The sequence below is a fragment of the Podarcis erhardii genome (genome assembly GCF_964252035.2).
Source record: "Podarcis erhardii genome assembly, chromosome: 13".
Classification (NCBI taxonomy): Eukaryota; Metazoa; Chordata; class Lepidosauria; order Squamata; family Lacertidae; genus Podarcis; species Podarcis erhardii.
Genome location: NC_138502.1, coordinates 2,024,900 through 2,040,072, shown reverse-complemented (window position 1 = coordinate 2,040,072; position 15,173 = coordinate 2,024,900). Strand labels below are relative to the sequence as shown.

General features: G+C 50.4%; 1 protein-coding gene across 1 annotated transcript in view; it reads left to right on the top strand.

Annotated features, from left to right (window-relative positions):
* The window catches only part of FGF11 (fibroblast growth factor 11), a 55,469-nt gene that overhangs the window by 24,103 nt on the left and 16,193 nt on the right, over positions 1-15,173 (top strand). The window contains exons 2-3 of the mRNA XM_081835819.1: positions 11,558-11,668; positions 13,955-14,058. Of these exons, the coding sequence (XP_081691945.1) occupies positions 11,558-11,668; positions 13,955-14,058 (215 nt within the window). The remainder of the gene's footprint in view (positions 1-11,557; positions 11,669-13,954; positions 14,059-15,173) is intronic.

Genomic DNA, 15,173 nt, shown 5'->3' with positions numbered 1-15,173 from the left:
GTCAACACGTCGCGCTGAATGACGTTCCCGTGACATCACCAGGGGGTAGAAATCCCCCAGGCGCATCTTGCGGCTGGCGTGGTTCCCGTGGCGACCATGTGGAGATCTCTGGTTGCCAGGCGACGGACCTCTCCATCTGGTAGCCAAACCCTGTGAGGTGGCTGAAGGGGCTGTGTCTGGCCTCAGATCACCCAGTGAACTTCCTGACTGAGTGGAGATCTGAACCCAGATCTCCCAGGTCCAACACTCCAGCCACCACACCACCCTGACTTCCTAGAGTCCATCTGCTATGGGGCAGCCCTATAAATTAAGTAGGTGAATCAATTTGGGGAGAAGGATCTGAAATTCGGAGAGAAGGATTTGAAATATTTTCCTTGAAGCTATAATTTGTTTTAGTTGATGTTTTAATGTGTTGTAAACCACTTTGAGGTGTTTTCTTGGAAATATAAAACAGTAAAGAAATGGAACAAACAAACAACAATGATAATAAATTTCATTGTAAAGGGGGGGAAAGCACTAGGATTAAGGCGCCGTTTGGCGGCCATATATCTGAGTTTCAAACATTGCAGCTAAGAATATTGTCTGGCTAGTTCAGCAGTAGAATGCCCTCTGGGATTCCAACCTTTGCTGGGTACGGGATCCTGGGGCATCATCCAGACTGACCCCCCAAAATCCCACAACGTTATTATTCAGCAGACTGGGGGTTGCATCTTGCAAGCTTCAGCCGAGGTTGGAAATGATTGCATTCAGGGTGTCCTCCCCATTAACCTCCGTCTCCAGGGCTCAATGGTAGGAAGGAATTGAATGCCACACTCTCGGCAACGGAGGTTAGTGCTCAACGCATTGCGCTGGTTGACATCGCCAGGGCCTGCCCCGGGACATCACCAGAGGTCATCGCTGGGTTCTCACGTTGCGGCCCTGAACGCGTCAGTCGTTGGGGGACCCAAGTGGAAAGAGTTCTGCTTGCAGACTTCCCCGAGTCCTGTGTGGCAGCGGGTTGGACTAGATGACCTTTGGAGGTCCCTGCCAATGCCACAATTCTGCGGTGGATCTGGTTGGCCTGGTCTAGCAGCTGGGCTCTTCTAAAGTTCCGAGTTCTAGTCCTACCACAGCTCAGGGCTTATCACAAGCTCCTTTTCAAAAAAAGGATCGGGAAGAGAAAAAGAAAATATCACGCTGGCTTTTTTTTTTTGCAAATTTACAGTGCGACTATACTTGGAGTACAGTTCTGGCGCCAAAAAGATATTGCAGAGCTGGAAAAGATTTGGAAAAGGTGGAGAGGAGGAAAGGTGACGGCGTTCGGAACTCTTTCCTTTAGCTAAAAAAACGCATGGAAGAGGAGGGGCCTATAAAATTATACCCGGCGAGGAGAAAGCAGAGAGGAAAAGTTTTTATCCCTCTCTCTCTCTCTCATCGTGCTGGAACTCAGGGCCGCCTAATGAAGCAGAAGGATGGGAGACATCAGGACAGATGAGAGGAAGTCCCCCTTCACGCAGTTATACTGCGGAACTCCCTGCCACAAGAGTCAGCAATGTTCCACCAGCTTGGAAGCTTTAAAAGAGGATTGGACAAATTCATGGAGGGGGAGAAAGCTATCGATGGCCATTGTTATTGGGTCCTGATTATGGGCTTCTTTTGGTGGCGGGTGTGTGGATCTGGTTTCCCACTTTGAGAACAGGATGGTCGGCTAGATGGAAGCTAGTGGACTCCATTTTTCAACAGAGGTTGGCCACCTGATAGAGATTCTTTCTTTGTAATTGCTGCATGGCTGGAGGGATCAGACTGGATGACCCCCAGGGGTCCCGTCGAACTCCACCGCTCTGTTATTCTTTCTCGGCCTCGGTTGTCCCCGTGTGTGAAATGGGCACGTCACACCGGTCAGGAGACTTGGAGGTGAAGGCTGCAGAAGATGATGAATAAGGAGCTGTCTGTTTGAGTTGCTTTGCTAATTATCTTTTTTGTGTGTGGGGGGGGGGGTGTTGGAAGGAGAATCGCCAGCCCCTCCAAAGGCACTATCAGCCGCAGGCGAGAAAAAACCCAGAGTCATGGATAGAGAAGGGAGAGGGAAGGAGATGTTTTGCTGGAAATCTGCAGTTCATCCTTTGCTGGTCCAACTGCCTCTGAGAAGTGTGGACACCTCACCACTTAAAAAGATTACATTCATATACAACTAGACTGATTCATCACTGCGATGGGACGTTTGCCTGCGGGAAATAGAGCGAGGGGGGAAAACTAAATGACCGTGGGAGGCAAAATCCAATTGTTTGCCCCCAGTAAAAAAAATACGTTGCACTTCTCTCCTGGGAACCCAGGCGTCCTGCACCCCTCGCCCTAACTCCAAATAAATTGTGATTTATTTATTTTGGAACAAGCCTGATTTTGCACACACACCCCCAAAAAATGCCTGAAACAACCCCCCTAAAACTCAACGCCAGACCCTTCCCCTTTCCATCTTGATCTGGGGAGATCTGAGCCCGTTCCCAGATTTCTTGCCCTCCCCCTTTTCCTTAAGGGAAACAGCAGAATTAAAATGCTCAAATCTCCCCCGACGTTGATGGAACGGGAAATCTCTCGCTGCGTCTCGTTAAAAGGGACCCATTTTTCTTCCCTAAGTATAATTTGCTTAAGAGTCTTTCCCCTGCGTTGTCATATCCCAGATGCTGGCGCCCAGAATATACCCCTTTCGCTCTGTAATGGCTCGTGAATTATTTCCAAGGCCTGTCAAAAGGCGGAGAGGGAGGGAGGGAGCAGCGGAGGAACAAAAAGAGTGATTTTCTGAGCTTGAAGCAGGCCAAGAATGGGGGGGGGGAGAGAGAGAGATCTCTTCGGAATAGAGATGTCCTAAGATGCGCGATCCGTGCGTGTCTCAAATGTGTGTTTTGTTTTGTGCAAAAAGCACGCCTCGGGTCTGTAGCTTTTTGGGTGTGTGGGTTTTTTGGGGGGTGTGTGTTAAACCTCAACATTAAATTAGCCAGAGGACCGAGGGAATTTCTCGCAGCCCAATTCTCCTCGGAAGATTGAGGGCAGATAAAAGGAAGCCAGCGCAGAGTTAAACCGTGGAACTCCCCGCCACAAGAGGCCACCGGCTTTAAAAGAGGGTTAGACAAATTCTAACAGCTCGGCTCTGCCTCCATGGTCGGAGAGAGAACGATGCTTTTGGATCCCACTTGCTGGAAAACATTGGAGGGGAACAGTGTTGGTCTTGTGTTCGAATCCTGCTTGTGGGTTTCCTATAATGCACGTCTGGTTGGCCACTGTGAGAACAGGGTGCTGAGATTGGCAGAGGGGGCCCTTTTGGCAGTTCCTCCACCCTCAGAGACACTTGAGGGGATGTTTTGAGCAGTCGTTTTTATGGCTCTAAGGGACGTGGGTGGCGCTGTGGGTTAAACCACAGAGTCTAGGACTTGCCGATCAGAAGGTCGGCGGTTCGAATCCCCACGACGGGGTGAGCTCCCATTGCTCAGTCCCTGCTCCTGCCAACCTAGCAGTTTGAAAGCACATCAAAGTGCAAGTAGATAAATAGGTACCAATCCGGCGGGAAGGTAAACGGCGTTTCCGTGCGCTGCTCTGGTTCGCCAGAAGCGGCTTAGTCCTGCTGGCCACATGACCTGAAAGCTGTACGCCGGCTCCCTCGGCCAATAAAATGAGATGAGCGCCGCAACCCCAGAGTCGTCCGCAACTGGACCTAACGGTCAGGGGTCCCTTTACCTTTACCTTTTATGGCTCTAAATGGTTTTGAACTTTTTTTTGTATCGCACACTATTGTGTTTCAATAGGGACCTCAGGGCTGGGAGCTGATGAGAGTTGCAGTTCCCAGAAAACTCCCGCTGGGTGTTGTAGCCCAACACATTCCTGCTGTCTGATTGAAATTATATTAGTCATACCTCGGGTTTCAGATACTTTAGGTTGTGTTTTTTCGGGTTACGGACCTGCCAAAACCCGGAAGTACTGGAACAGGATACTTCCGGGTTTGGGGGGTCGCACATGCGCAGAAACGCTAAATCCGCGCGTGCGCAGATGCGCCGCTGCTGGTTGTGAACACTGCGGGTTGCGAATGTGTATCCTGCGCAGATCATGTTCGCAACCTGAGCGTCCTCTGTATTATTAAAGTTGTTATGGAAATGACATGGAGGGGCGCACATCTTTACAGTGGTACCTCGGGTTAAGTACTTAATTTGTTCCGGAGGTCCGTTCTTAACCTGAAACTGTTCTTAACCTTGATACGGAAGGGGGGGGGGCATGTCTTCTTCACCTTCTTCTTTGCTACAATATATCCATTTATTTCCAATTGTCAATGTCAAAAGGGACTAAAATCTATAAAATTCATAGAAACTCAACGTGCCAATTTGCTCAATTTCTCTAGGACTCCATGACACCTCCCCTGTCCTCCATAATCCCTCAAGCAAGGTGTCAAGACCCTAATTCTGTCAAATCACTCTGCCAAGCCTTTCCTCTGGGCAATGCCGGGTGGCAGACTATACATACCTGGACCATTGTCTTCTCATCACCGGTACTCAGGAAGTGTTTATCTGCGCATATCTCCAACTCTGCATATTCCCCCCTCCCTCCTCCATATGTTAATCTGTGTAACCCAACCTCTTCTTAATGTATTCATAATGTAACCGTGATGTATTTTGCACTGTATTCTGGGACATGGAGGGAAGTTTCAAAAGTTCATGCCACCCCTTTCTCGCCGTTCAATCTCGCCTTGAACCTGTTGCGCAATAAACCTTGGATCTTCTGTAGTTTGCTCCTGTCCCCGGCTGAGCTCATTTTCCTCCGCAGGGACCCGCGGACTTAGTCCGACAAGCTGGGTGGCAGAGCAGCCTCGCACCCAGATTTTACCGTAACAACCTGAAGCACCACTTTAGCTAATGGGGCCTCCTGCTGCCGCCGCGCCGCCAGACCACGATTTCTGTTCTCATCCTGAAGCAAAGTTCTTAAGCCGAGGTACTATTTCTGGGTTAGCGGAGTCTGTAACCTGAAGCGTATGTAAGCTGAAGCGTCTGTAACCCGAGGTACCACTGTATAGTTGTCACAATGTTCCAAATATTATGCCTGAATGTATCCTTTAGACTTGACAGTGCAGGGAAGAAATCTAGCTTTATAGATTCATAGAAAATCCATACTTAAACCGACTCTCCTCATTCCAAGACCATTTTAACCCCGAAAGAAAGGTGAATTTGGGCTCCATCTCCCTCCATGAACCAAGAAGTAGGAACAGGGCATCCCGCCATAATTCCCCAAGCGTGAGAGGGCATTCACGGCCCCCCACCCAGGGAATGACCAGGGGGGCAACATTAGACATCCGCAGAGGCAGTTGAGCAAGTCAGGTATTCTGAAAGCCCATCTCCAGACAAGGTCTGAGGGCAAGGAGATATCAAGAGTGTGATTGTTCTTTTGGGTGATGGGGACTTAAGAGGTGTTGGGAAAGGTGTCTGATAAAGTGACCTAATGTTGAACTTCCTCAACCATTGTATTTGTTGTTGTTTAGTCGTGTCCGCCTCTTCGTGCCCCCCTGGACCAGAGCACGCCAGGCCCTCCTGTCTTCCACTGCCTCTCGCAGTTTGGTCAAACTCATGTTGGTTGCTTCCAGAACACTGTCCCACCATCTCGTCCTCTGTCGTCCCCTTCTCCTTGCGCCCTCCATCTTTCCCAACATCAGGGTCTTTTCCAGGGAGTCTTCTCTTCTCATGAGGAGGCCAAAGTCTTGGAGCCTCAGCTTCAGGATCTGTCCTTCCAGTGAGAACTCAGGGCTGATTTCCTTCAGAATGGAGAGGTTTGTTCTTCTTGCAGTCCATGGGACTCTTAATAGTCTTCTCCAGCACCAGAATTCAAAAGCATCCATTCTTCAGTGATCAGCCTTCTTGATGGTCCAGCTCTCACTTCCATACATCACTACTGGGAAAACTATACAGACCTTTGTTGGCAAGGTGATGTCTCTGCTTTTTAAGATGCTGTCTAGGTTTGTCATTGCTTTTCTCCCAAGAAGCAGGCGTCTTTTAATTTCGTGGCTGCTGTCACCATCTGCAGTGATCATGGAGCCCAAGGAAGTAAAATCTCTCACTGCCTCCATTTCTTCCCCTTCTATTTGCCAGGAGGTGATGGGACGAGTGGCCATGATCTTCGGGGGTTTTTAGATGTTGAGCTTCAGACCATATTTTGCGCTCTCCTCTTTCACCCTCAATAAAAGGTTCTTTAATTCCTCCTCACTTTTTGTGACATGCTAGTGATGTAGTGATGATGTATCAATGATGCCTCTCAAAGGGTATTCTGGGGGGAAGAGGGAAGTTTTAAAAGAGGATGTCACCCCATGCTCAGGTTTTTTACTCCTGTGGGGACCTGTTGTGCAACAATAAAGATCATGGTCTACTGACCACTAGCACCTTAGAGACCAACTAACTTTGTTCTTGGTATATGTTTTTGTGTGCATGGTATCTGAAGAAGTGTGCATGCACACGAAAGCTTATACCAAGAACAAACTTAGAAGAAGAAGAAGAAGAGTTTGGATTTGATATCCTGCCTTTCACTCCCTTTAAGGAGTCTCAAAGCGGCTAACATTCTCCTTTCCCTTCCTCCCCCACAACAAACACTCTGTGAGGTGAGTGGGGCTGAGAGACTTCAGAGAAGTGTGACTGGCCCAAGGTCACCCAGCAGCTGCATGTGGAGGAGCGGAGACGCGAACCCGGTTCCCCAGATTACGAGACTACTGCTTTTAACCACTACACCACACTGGCTCTCTAATTAGTTAGTCTCTAAGGTGGTACTGGACAATTTTTTTATTTTTTAATATATTTTGACTGCGTCAGACCAACATGCAGTGGCGTAGCGTGGGTTGTCAGCACCCAGGGCAAGGCAAGTAATTTGCGCCCCCTAACCCATGGATTTGCGCCCCCTAACCCGTGGATATGCGCCCCCTAACCCCAACCCCCAGATGTTGCGCCCGGTGCGGCCGGCCCCCCCTGCACCCCCCACGCTACGCCACTGCCCACATGGCTACCTACCTGAATCTACTAACCACTGTTTTGCTCCAAATTACTTGGCTGAAATTTCTTTCTTTTACTGACCACATGGGCCCGCAGGGGACTTCCACCCCAAGGAGCTGGGCTGTGGAATAGGATCTCACCCTGAAATTTCCCCCCTCAAAAGGTAAAGGACCCCTGACAGTTAAGTCCAGTTGTGAACAACTCTGGGGTTGCAGTGTTCATCTCGCTTTACTGGCCAAGGGAGCCGGTGTTTGTCCGCAGACAGTTTTTCTGGGTCATGTGTCCAGCATGACTAAGCTGCTTCTGGCGAACCAGAGCAGCGCACGGAAACACTGTTTACCTTCCCGCCGGAGCGGTACCTATTCATCTACTTGCACTTTGTTATGATTTCGAACTGCTATGTTGGCAGGAGCAGGGACCGAGCAACGGGAACTCTCCCTGTCACAGGGATTCGAACCGCCGACCTTCCGATCAGCAAGCCCTAGGCTCTGTGGTTTAACCCACAGTGCCACCCGCGTCCCTTAACCATAGTATCATTGTTATTAACTAGATTTATATACCTTCATCGTAAGATCTCAGTGCTGTTCACAGAATAAAACACAGTTGTAGTCATAGAATCATAGAATCCTAGAGTTGGAAGAGACCACAAGGGCCATCGAGTCCAACCCCCTGCCAAGCAGGAAACACCATCAGAGCACTCCTGACATATTGTTGTCAAGCCTCTGCTTAAAGACCTCCAAAGAAGGAGACTCCACCACGCTCCTGGGCAGCAAATTCCACTGTCAAACAGCTCCTACTGTCAGGAAGTTCTTCCTAATGTTTAGGTGGAATCTTCCTTCTTGTAGTTTGGATCCATTGCTCCGTGTCCGCTTCTCTGGAGCAGCAGAAAACAACCTTTCTCCCTCCTCTATGTGACATCCTTTTATATATTTGAACATGGCTATCCTATCACCCCTTAACCTCCTCTACTCCAGGCTAAACATGCCCAGCTCCCTTAGCCGTTCCTCATAAGGCATCGTTTCCAAGCCTTTGACCATTTTGGTTGCCCTCCTCTGGACACATTCCAACGCATTCCTGCTGCCTGATGAGAGTTGTAGTCCAAAACATTCCTACTGGCTGGTGGGGGGAAATGTCACTGACAGGAACTATTAGTCCCAACACATTTGCGCTCACTGGAAGCTGATGGGAGTTGTAGTCCAAAACTGGAAGCCATAAAGGTTGGGGAAGTCTCGCTGAATGGTCAGAGCACATGAGCCAGGACTGCTTGGTCCTTTCGCAGCCTGGGATGGGGTCTAGGGAGGTCTGCTCCCTAGAGAGGGGGGCATGTGCAGGAAGGCAGGAGACAACTAATCCTTCAAGGGCAGCCCCGCGTAGAGCGAATTACAGTAGTCAAGCCTGGAGGTGACCATCGCATGGATCACAGTGGCAAAATCAGGGCGAGAAAGGTAAGGGACCAACTGCTTAGCACGGCGGAGATGGAAAAATGCCAACTCCCGCTCGCTCTGGGAGTCCCCCCACAAAAAAAACCCACAGGTAGGAACCGCTCCAACAGCCTCAAGCGGCCCCACACACTCTGTGACGCTTCTGTCTTTTTTCGCCAAGCCCCCAGTGGGGCTCAAGAGGGGTGTCAGAGCTCAAGGGCTGGGGCGGCCGACCGAGAGAGAGCTTGAGGGGCCCAGGCAAGTGGCGAGGGGGTCGGATGTGAGGTTGCAATGTGCCTGTTTTTATTACGCGGCAGCCAGACTGGTGACTGGGAGCAGCCGCCGAGACCACATAACACCGGTCTTGAAAGACCTACATTGGCTCCCAGGACATTTCCAAGCACAATTCAAAGCGTTGGGGCTGACCTTTCAAGCCCTAAACGGCCTCAAAGGCCCAGTAGCCCTGAAGGAGCATCTCCACCCCCATCGTTCAGCCCGGACACTGAGGTCCAGTGCCAAGGGCCTTCTGGCGGTTCCCTCCCTGCGAGAAGCCAAGTCGCAGGGAATCAGGCAGAGGGCCTTCTCGGTGGTGGCGCCCGCCCTGTGGAACTCCCTCCCACCAGATGTCAAAGAGAACAACAACTACCAGACTTTTAGAAGACATCTGAAGGCAGCCCTGTTTAGGGAAGCTTTTAATGTTTGATGTATTACAGTATTTTAATATTTTTTGGGAAGCTGCCCAGAGTGGGCGGGGTATAAATAATAAATAAATAAATAAATAAAATACCGTGTTTTTCGCTCCATAAGACACACTTTTTTCCTTCTAAAAAGTCAGGGGAAATGTCTCTGCGTCTTAGGGAGCAAACGTGTGGTCGATCGCTGCCTCCCTTTCCGGCCCCTTTCCCAGGCCTCCATTGCTGAATGTTCTGCAGATGGAGGCTGCTTTTTCCCCCAGCGACGTGGGACTGGCTGATTAGATTATCTGTCTGGAAACTGTAAAAAGGGCTCCCTTTCCTTTCCCTAAAGAAGCTGCAGAACTGTGAGTGGAACCCCGTAAAAACAGGATTTTTTCCCTTTGCAAAAGAATCTGCACAACTTTGAGCTGATCCTCAAAAAACCGGGCTTTCCCCCTTTCCTCCTCTAAAAACTAGGTGTGTCTTATGGTCAGGTGCGTCTTATGGAGTGAAAAATACGGTGTTTGTTTGGTTGGTTGGTTGGTTTTTCAGATTAAAACTTTACAGTCACAAATCAAACTACAACTACAACTAATCCAGAACGCAGCAGCCAGACTGGTGACAGGGAGCGGCCGCCGAGACCATATAACACCAGTCTTGAAAGACCTACATTGGCTCCCAGTACGTTTCCGAGCACAATTCAAAGTGTTGGTGCTGACCTTTAAAGCCCTAAACGGCCTCGGCCCAGTATACCTGAAGGAGCGTCTCCACCCCCATCGTTCTACCCGGACACTGAGGTCCAGCACGCCCGGACACTGAGGTCCAGCACCGAGGGCCTTCTGGCGGTTCCCTCATTGCGAGAAGCAAAGCTACAGGGAACCAGGCAGAGGGCCTTCTCAGTGGTGGCGCCCGCCCTGTGGAACTCCCTCCCACCAGATGTCAAAGCGATAAACAACTACCTGACATTCAGAAGACATCTTAAGGCAGCCCTGTTCAGGGAAGTTTTTAACGTGTGATATTTTACTGTATTTTTGGTTTCTATGGTAGCTGCTCAGAGTGTCTGGGGGGGGCCCAGCCAGATGGGCGGGGTATAAATAATAAATTATTATTATTATTATTATCGAACGTGAACAGAGAAACAAGATTCTAAGGAATCTCCTGGACTTCCCTTTGTGGGTCGTGATGTTAATCGTTTCCTCCTGCGTCTTTTACGATAATCCAAACCTTTTACATCTCCATTATGTCCGGAATTCGCCATTAAACTACGACTTGTAGTGCAATTTTTAGGATTCTAAGCTTGAGCCACCGGCGTGATGCAACAGCCAAAAAGCCTAACACGATTCCAGGCCACGTTAATTAAATCCCAGTTTCTCCACACTTTAACGGGAGCAGGGCTGACCGTCTGGAGTTGGCCATGTCCGGTTCTGGATGCCTCATGTTGGCATGTTGGGGTGGGTTTGGGAGGAGCACAGTGTGGGGGGGGGGAAACAAGACTAAAGGAAGGGGAACGGACATACAGCTTGAAAAATGAAAAACTGACATGATTGCACCATTGCAAAACGTTTAGGGCTGCTAAGGACATTAGACAAGATTTGGCCTGCATCAGGCAGTAGCCTTAATCGTTTGTCCGAATGCGCATGGCAGGAATTGCAATGTGCCGTGCTAGGTGCTGTACAGTTTTTCGTTGTGTTTTCACAAATGCCCTCCACCTCTGCAGTTTTCTGAGCGGGGGCGGGGAGGCTTCTGCAAAACAATGCTTCGTGTTTCAAGCTGCAAAGTCCTGGGTTCAAATCTCAGTGGGGCTGAAGCGTAAGCCTGGCGGAAAAGAAACGTTTTTGAGCGGTGCCAAAAGATATGTTTTTGTGTTTTGTGTTTGGTTTGGTTTGTTTTTGATGTATTTTTAATCTTTGTTGGAAGCCGCCCAGAGTGGCTGGGGAAACCCAGCCAGATGGGCGGGGTACAAATAATAAATTATTTTTGTTGTTGTTGTTGTTGTTTAGTTGCTTTTATTTTTTCATTTATGTCATTTTAAATTGCGGTTGATATTAATGCTATATTCTTCGTTTTAGATTTTATGATTTATGTGGAAATTGTTTTCCATTTGGTTGTGTATTCTTTTTCATGTGTTTTATTTATTGTTTATGATTTTTGTTGTGTTGCTGATTGTGTAAATCTTGTCCTGTCGGAAGCCGCCTTGAGCATTGTTTTAACTAGGGAAATAAAAGAATGAATGAATGAATATGTGAGGATGGTGGCCGACGAGCCTCTCTGGGGAGAACGTCCCGCAAATAGGGAGCCACCACGGAAAAGGCCCCGCTCTCTTGCCGCCACCCTCCGGGCTTCCCTGTGGAGACTGGGAGCACGCAGAGAAAGGCCTTAGACGGCGATTGGAGGGTCTGCGTCGGTTCACATGGGGAGAGGGAAGTGATGTTTCTTACCATGTCTCATTTGCTTTCCCACCCCCGTTCCGGTGCAGAGCCGCAGCTGAAAGGCATCGTCACCAAACTCTTCTGCAGGCACGGCTATTATCTCCAGGTCCACCCCGACGGCAGTATTGACGGCACCAGAGAGGACACCAACGGCTTCAGTAAGGGCAGCTGGCGGGGCCGGGGGCCAGGGGAACCCCTCGCCTGACCCACGTCCGTCGCCCAAAGCCCCGGCAGGAGATCTGGAGAAAGCTCTGACCCTCCACCTGCACATCCCAGAACGGATTGGGGCAGGAGGCTTCCGCTTATTCCCTTTCCAGCAGGGGTAGGGCGGGAGGAAGGGAGCCAGACAGCAGGTGGCGCCGAAGAGCCAACGCCTTATTTATTTTATTTATTAGAATCATATACCTTTTTCGTCGCAAGATCTCAGGGTGCTTCCTTGCCGAGGTCGCAGAGTCAGAGAAGGAGGAGGCCGCCTCAGAACCGTAACGCCGGAAGGGAACCCCAAAGGTCATTTATCCCAACCCCGTGTAACGCAACCGTGCAGGGGGTCAGCCAACAACTCAGAAATATTTGGGCCCTCCACCTGCCGATTGGGTCCTTTTTTGGGCAGGAGGTATCATGGCCGATCCTGGCCCCAGTTTGGGACAAGACGTGGGATATATTTCCGGGCCATTTGTGAATTAAATTCTGCCTGTTCCTTCTCCCAGGGGGCTGGATCTGGGGGCCTTCTCGCCTGACCACGCGGCCCCCCCATCTGCAGCCACGGCCTCCCTCCCCCTGGCTCATTCCCTCGCTGGCTTGCGCCATCTGTCTTCCCTTCCTCCCTTCCTCCCGCCTTCTCTTCCCGTCCATTCCTGGCTCTCTATCTGAGCATAATTGAGCCGGCCCGTCCTCTGAGGGACGCGTGATTGATGATCCCTGCTCCTTCCATTTCATCCTGTCCTGGGCTGCTTCCAGCAAATTGCTTCCCTCCACCCTGCGCTAGACCCGAATAGAAAACCGGGAGGAGGGTGGCGGCAGCCACGGCCACAGCAAATCTTGCCACCCCCTCGCCCCCTCGTGCTCTCGCATTTAAAGGAAGCAGAGGCTTTCGAAAGGTCCGCCTGCCACCCACCTCGAACTCGCTCCCCGTGGTCTGAGTCCCTTTCCTAAGCAACCCTTCTTCTCGTTCCTTCTCCTGCTCCCGCCGCTGCCAGCAAAATTCACAAGTTCTGCCCATGGGGGTCCTTCTCCGCCCCCCAATATTTCCTCTCTCCTTCCTCGGAGGTTTTTAAGCAGATGTTGGCCACCTGCCGTTCTAGGATTCCTAAGCCGTGGTTCCTGCGTTGCGGCGGGTTGGGCTGGATGACCCCACAAGGTCCCCTTCCAGCTGCACAGTTCGGTGGTTCTAGGATTCTCTCTAAAGGGCACACGGGTCCAGGCTCCCAACTAGGACGGGGGGGGGGGGGGAGAATTCGGTTTCTCTGAGAAACGACCCAGATCCTCGCTTCTCGAACCAAAACCGTGTTTTGAATTCGGCACTCCTGCGATATCCGCAGAAAACCTCTCCAAACTAAGGAGGTGTTTGGAAAGGCGTATACCTGTGAAAATAAACAAGGAAAGGAGCATTAAGTTGTAGGGAAAGCCTTGCAAAAAAAGCGAATATTAGGCAAGGTTTTGATCTGTTTTTATTTTAACTCTTTTGAGAGCTTTTGTATACAGTGGTGCCTCGCAAGACGAAATTAATTCGTTCCGCAAGTTTTTTCGTCTTGCGAAGCACAGACTTTGGAAAAGCTTCAAAAATCACCAAAGTCTTCAAAAACCTCAAAAAAGGCTCCTTGAAGTGAATGCGCGGTTTTAAGAAAAAGGAAACAAACTTGCAAGACAAAGGAAACAAACTTGCAAGACGTTTTCGTCTTGCGAAGCAAGCCCATAGGGAAATCCGTCTTGCGAAGCAACTCAAAAAACGAAAAACTCTTTCGTTTTGTGAGTTTTTCGTCTTACGAGGCATTCGTCTTGCGAGGTACCACTGTACTGTCTCATTTTTTTTACCAACGATTGTATTATTTTATCTTTTTTGGAAACCGCTGCAAAGTTTTCAGCTTGGTTCCTCGCAATCGAGCAATGCGCAGATTTTTTTAGGAAGCATAATGAAGCGAATTTTTGAAAATTGCATTCGGAATGTTGCGTTCACACTCGGATGCCGGTGAATTTTCACAAGGGCTAGTATCCCCTTTCAAAGTCCACGTGCGAAGAACGGATCTTGAGAATGGGCAATAGAAATAGAAATGGGCAGTTTTTTGGGGGGAAACCCCCCTCCCCAGTTAGAAAAGCCTTCTGACAACTAGGGGGCAGGGGTGGGGTAAATCTGTTTGCTGACCCCTATTCTTGACCCCCCAAAAAACCCTCTTCCTGTTCTTCATTTGGTGTTGACACCGACCTCCTTTCTGCCTCTCTCCCCACAGCCCTCTTCAACCTGATCCCGGTGGGACTACGCGTGGTCGCGATCCAGAGCACCAAATCGGGCCAGTACGTCGCCATGAACGCTGAGGGCTACCTCTATACCTCTGTGAGTATCCGGGGGGTTCGATTCCTCCTGCCGACGGGCGCTGGAAAATTCGGGACGGGGGGGAAGAAAGTACCTTCTTTGTGTAGATGAACTGCGGAACTCCCCGCAACAGGAGAAGGCGGCAGGCCACTTTAAAAGAGGATGGGGCAAATTTGCAGAGGAGGAGGAGAGGGCTGTCGACGGCCTCTGCGGTCAGAAGAAAGCAATGCTTCCGAATGCCAGTTGCTAGAACGGGCTGAAGGGGAGAGTGCCGGTCCTGCGTTCAAATCCTGGTTGCAGGTTTTATTCATTGGCCACTGGTTTGCTGGGCTAGAAGGGCCACTGGTTTGATCCAGCAAGCTCTTTTCACATCCCAAAAAATGCTTTAGATGCATGGGTTTGCTCCAAAACGTTAGGTAAAAGTAAAGGGACCCCTGACCATTAGGTCCAGTCGTGGCCGACTCTGGGGTTGCGGCGCTCATCTCGCTTTACTGGCCGAGGGAGCCGGCATACAGCTTCCGGGTCATGTGGCCAGCAGGACTAAGCCGCTTCTGGCGAACCAGAGCAGCGCATGGAAACGCCGTTTACCTTCCCGCCGGAGCGGTGCCTATTGATCTACTTGCACTTTGACATGCTTTCGAACTGCTAGGTGGGCAGGAGCAGGGACTGAGAAATGGGAGCTCACCCCATCATTGCGGGGATTCGAACCGCTGACCTTCTGACCGGTAAGTCCTAGGCTCTGTGGTTTAACCCACAGCACCACCCGCGTCCCTCCCCACTAAACCTCAGGACAAATTTCCTGGCTGTAAGAGCCAGAATGGTCTCCCTCGGGAGGTGGCGGACTCCCCTTCCTTGGAGGTTTTTAAGCAGAGGTTGGGCGGCCATCTGTCATGGATGCTTTAGCTGAGATTCCCGCATTGCCGGGGTTGGGCTGGATGACCGCTGGGGGTCCCTTCGAACTCAACACTTCTGCGATTCCAGCAGGAGCTACGGATGTCTGCAGATGGAGTCTGCATGGTAGGCCCCGCTCCCTCTGAGAGTTCCCCCACAAAGAAACCCCACAGGTAGGAACCGCTTCAGCAGCCTCAAGCAGCCCCACACACTCTGACTTTTTTCGCCGTGTGCTTAGTGGGGCT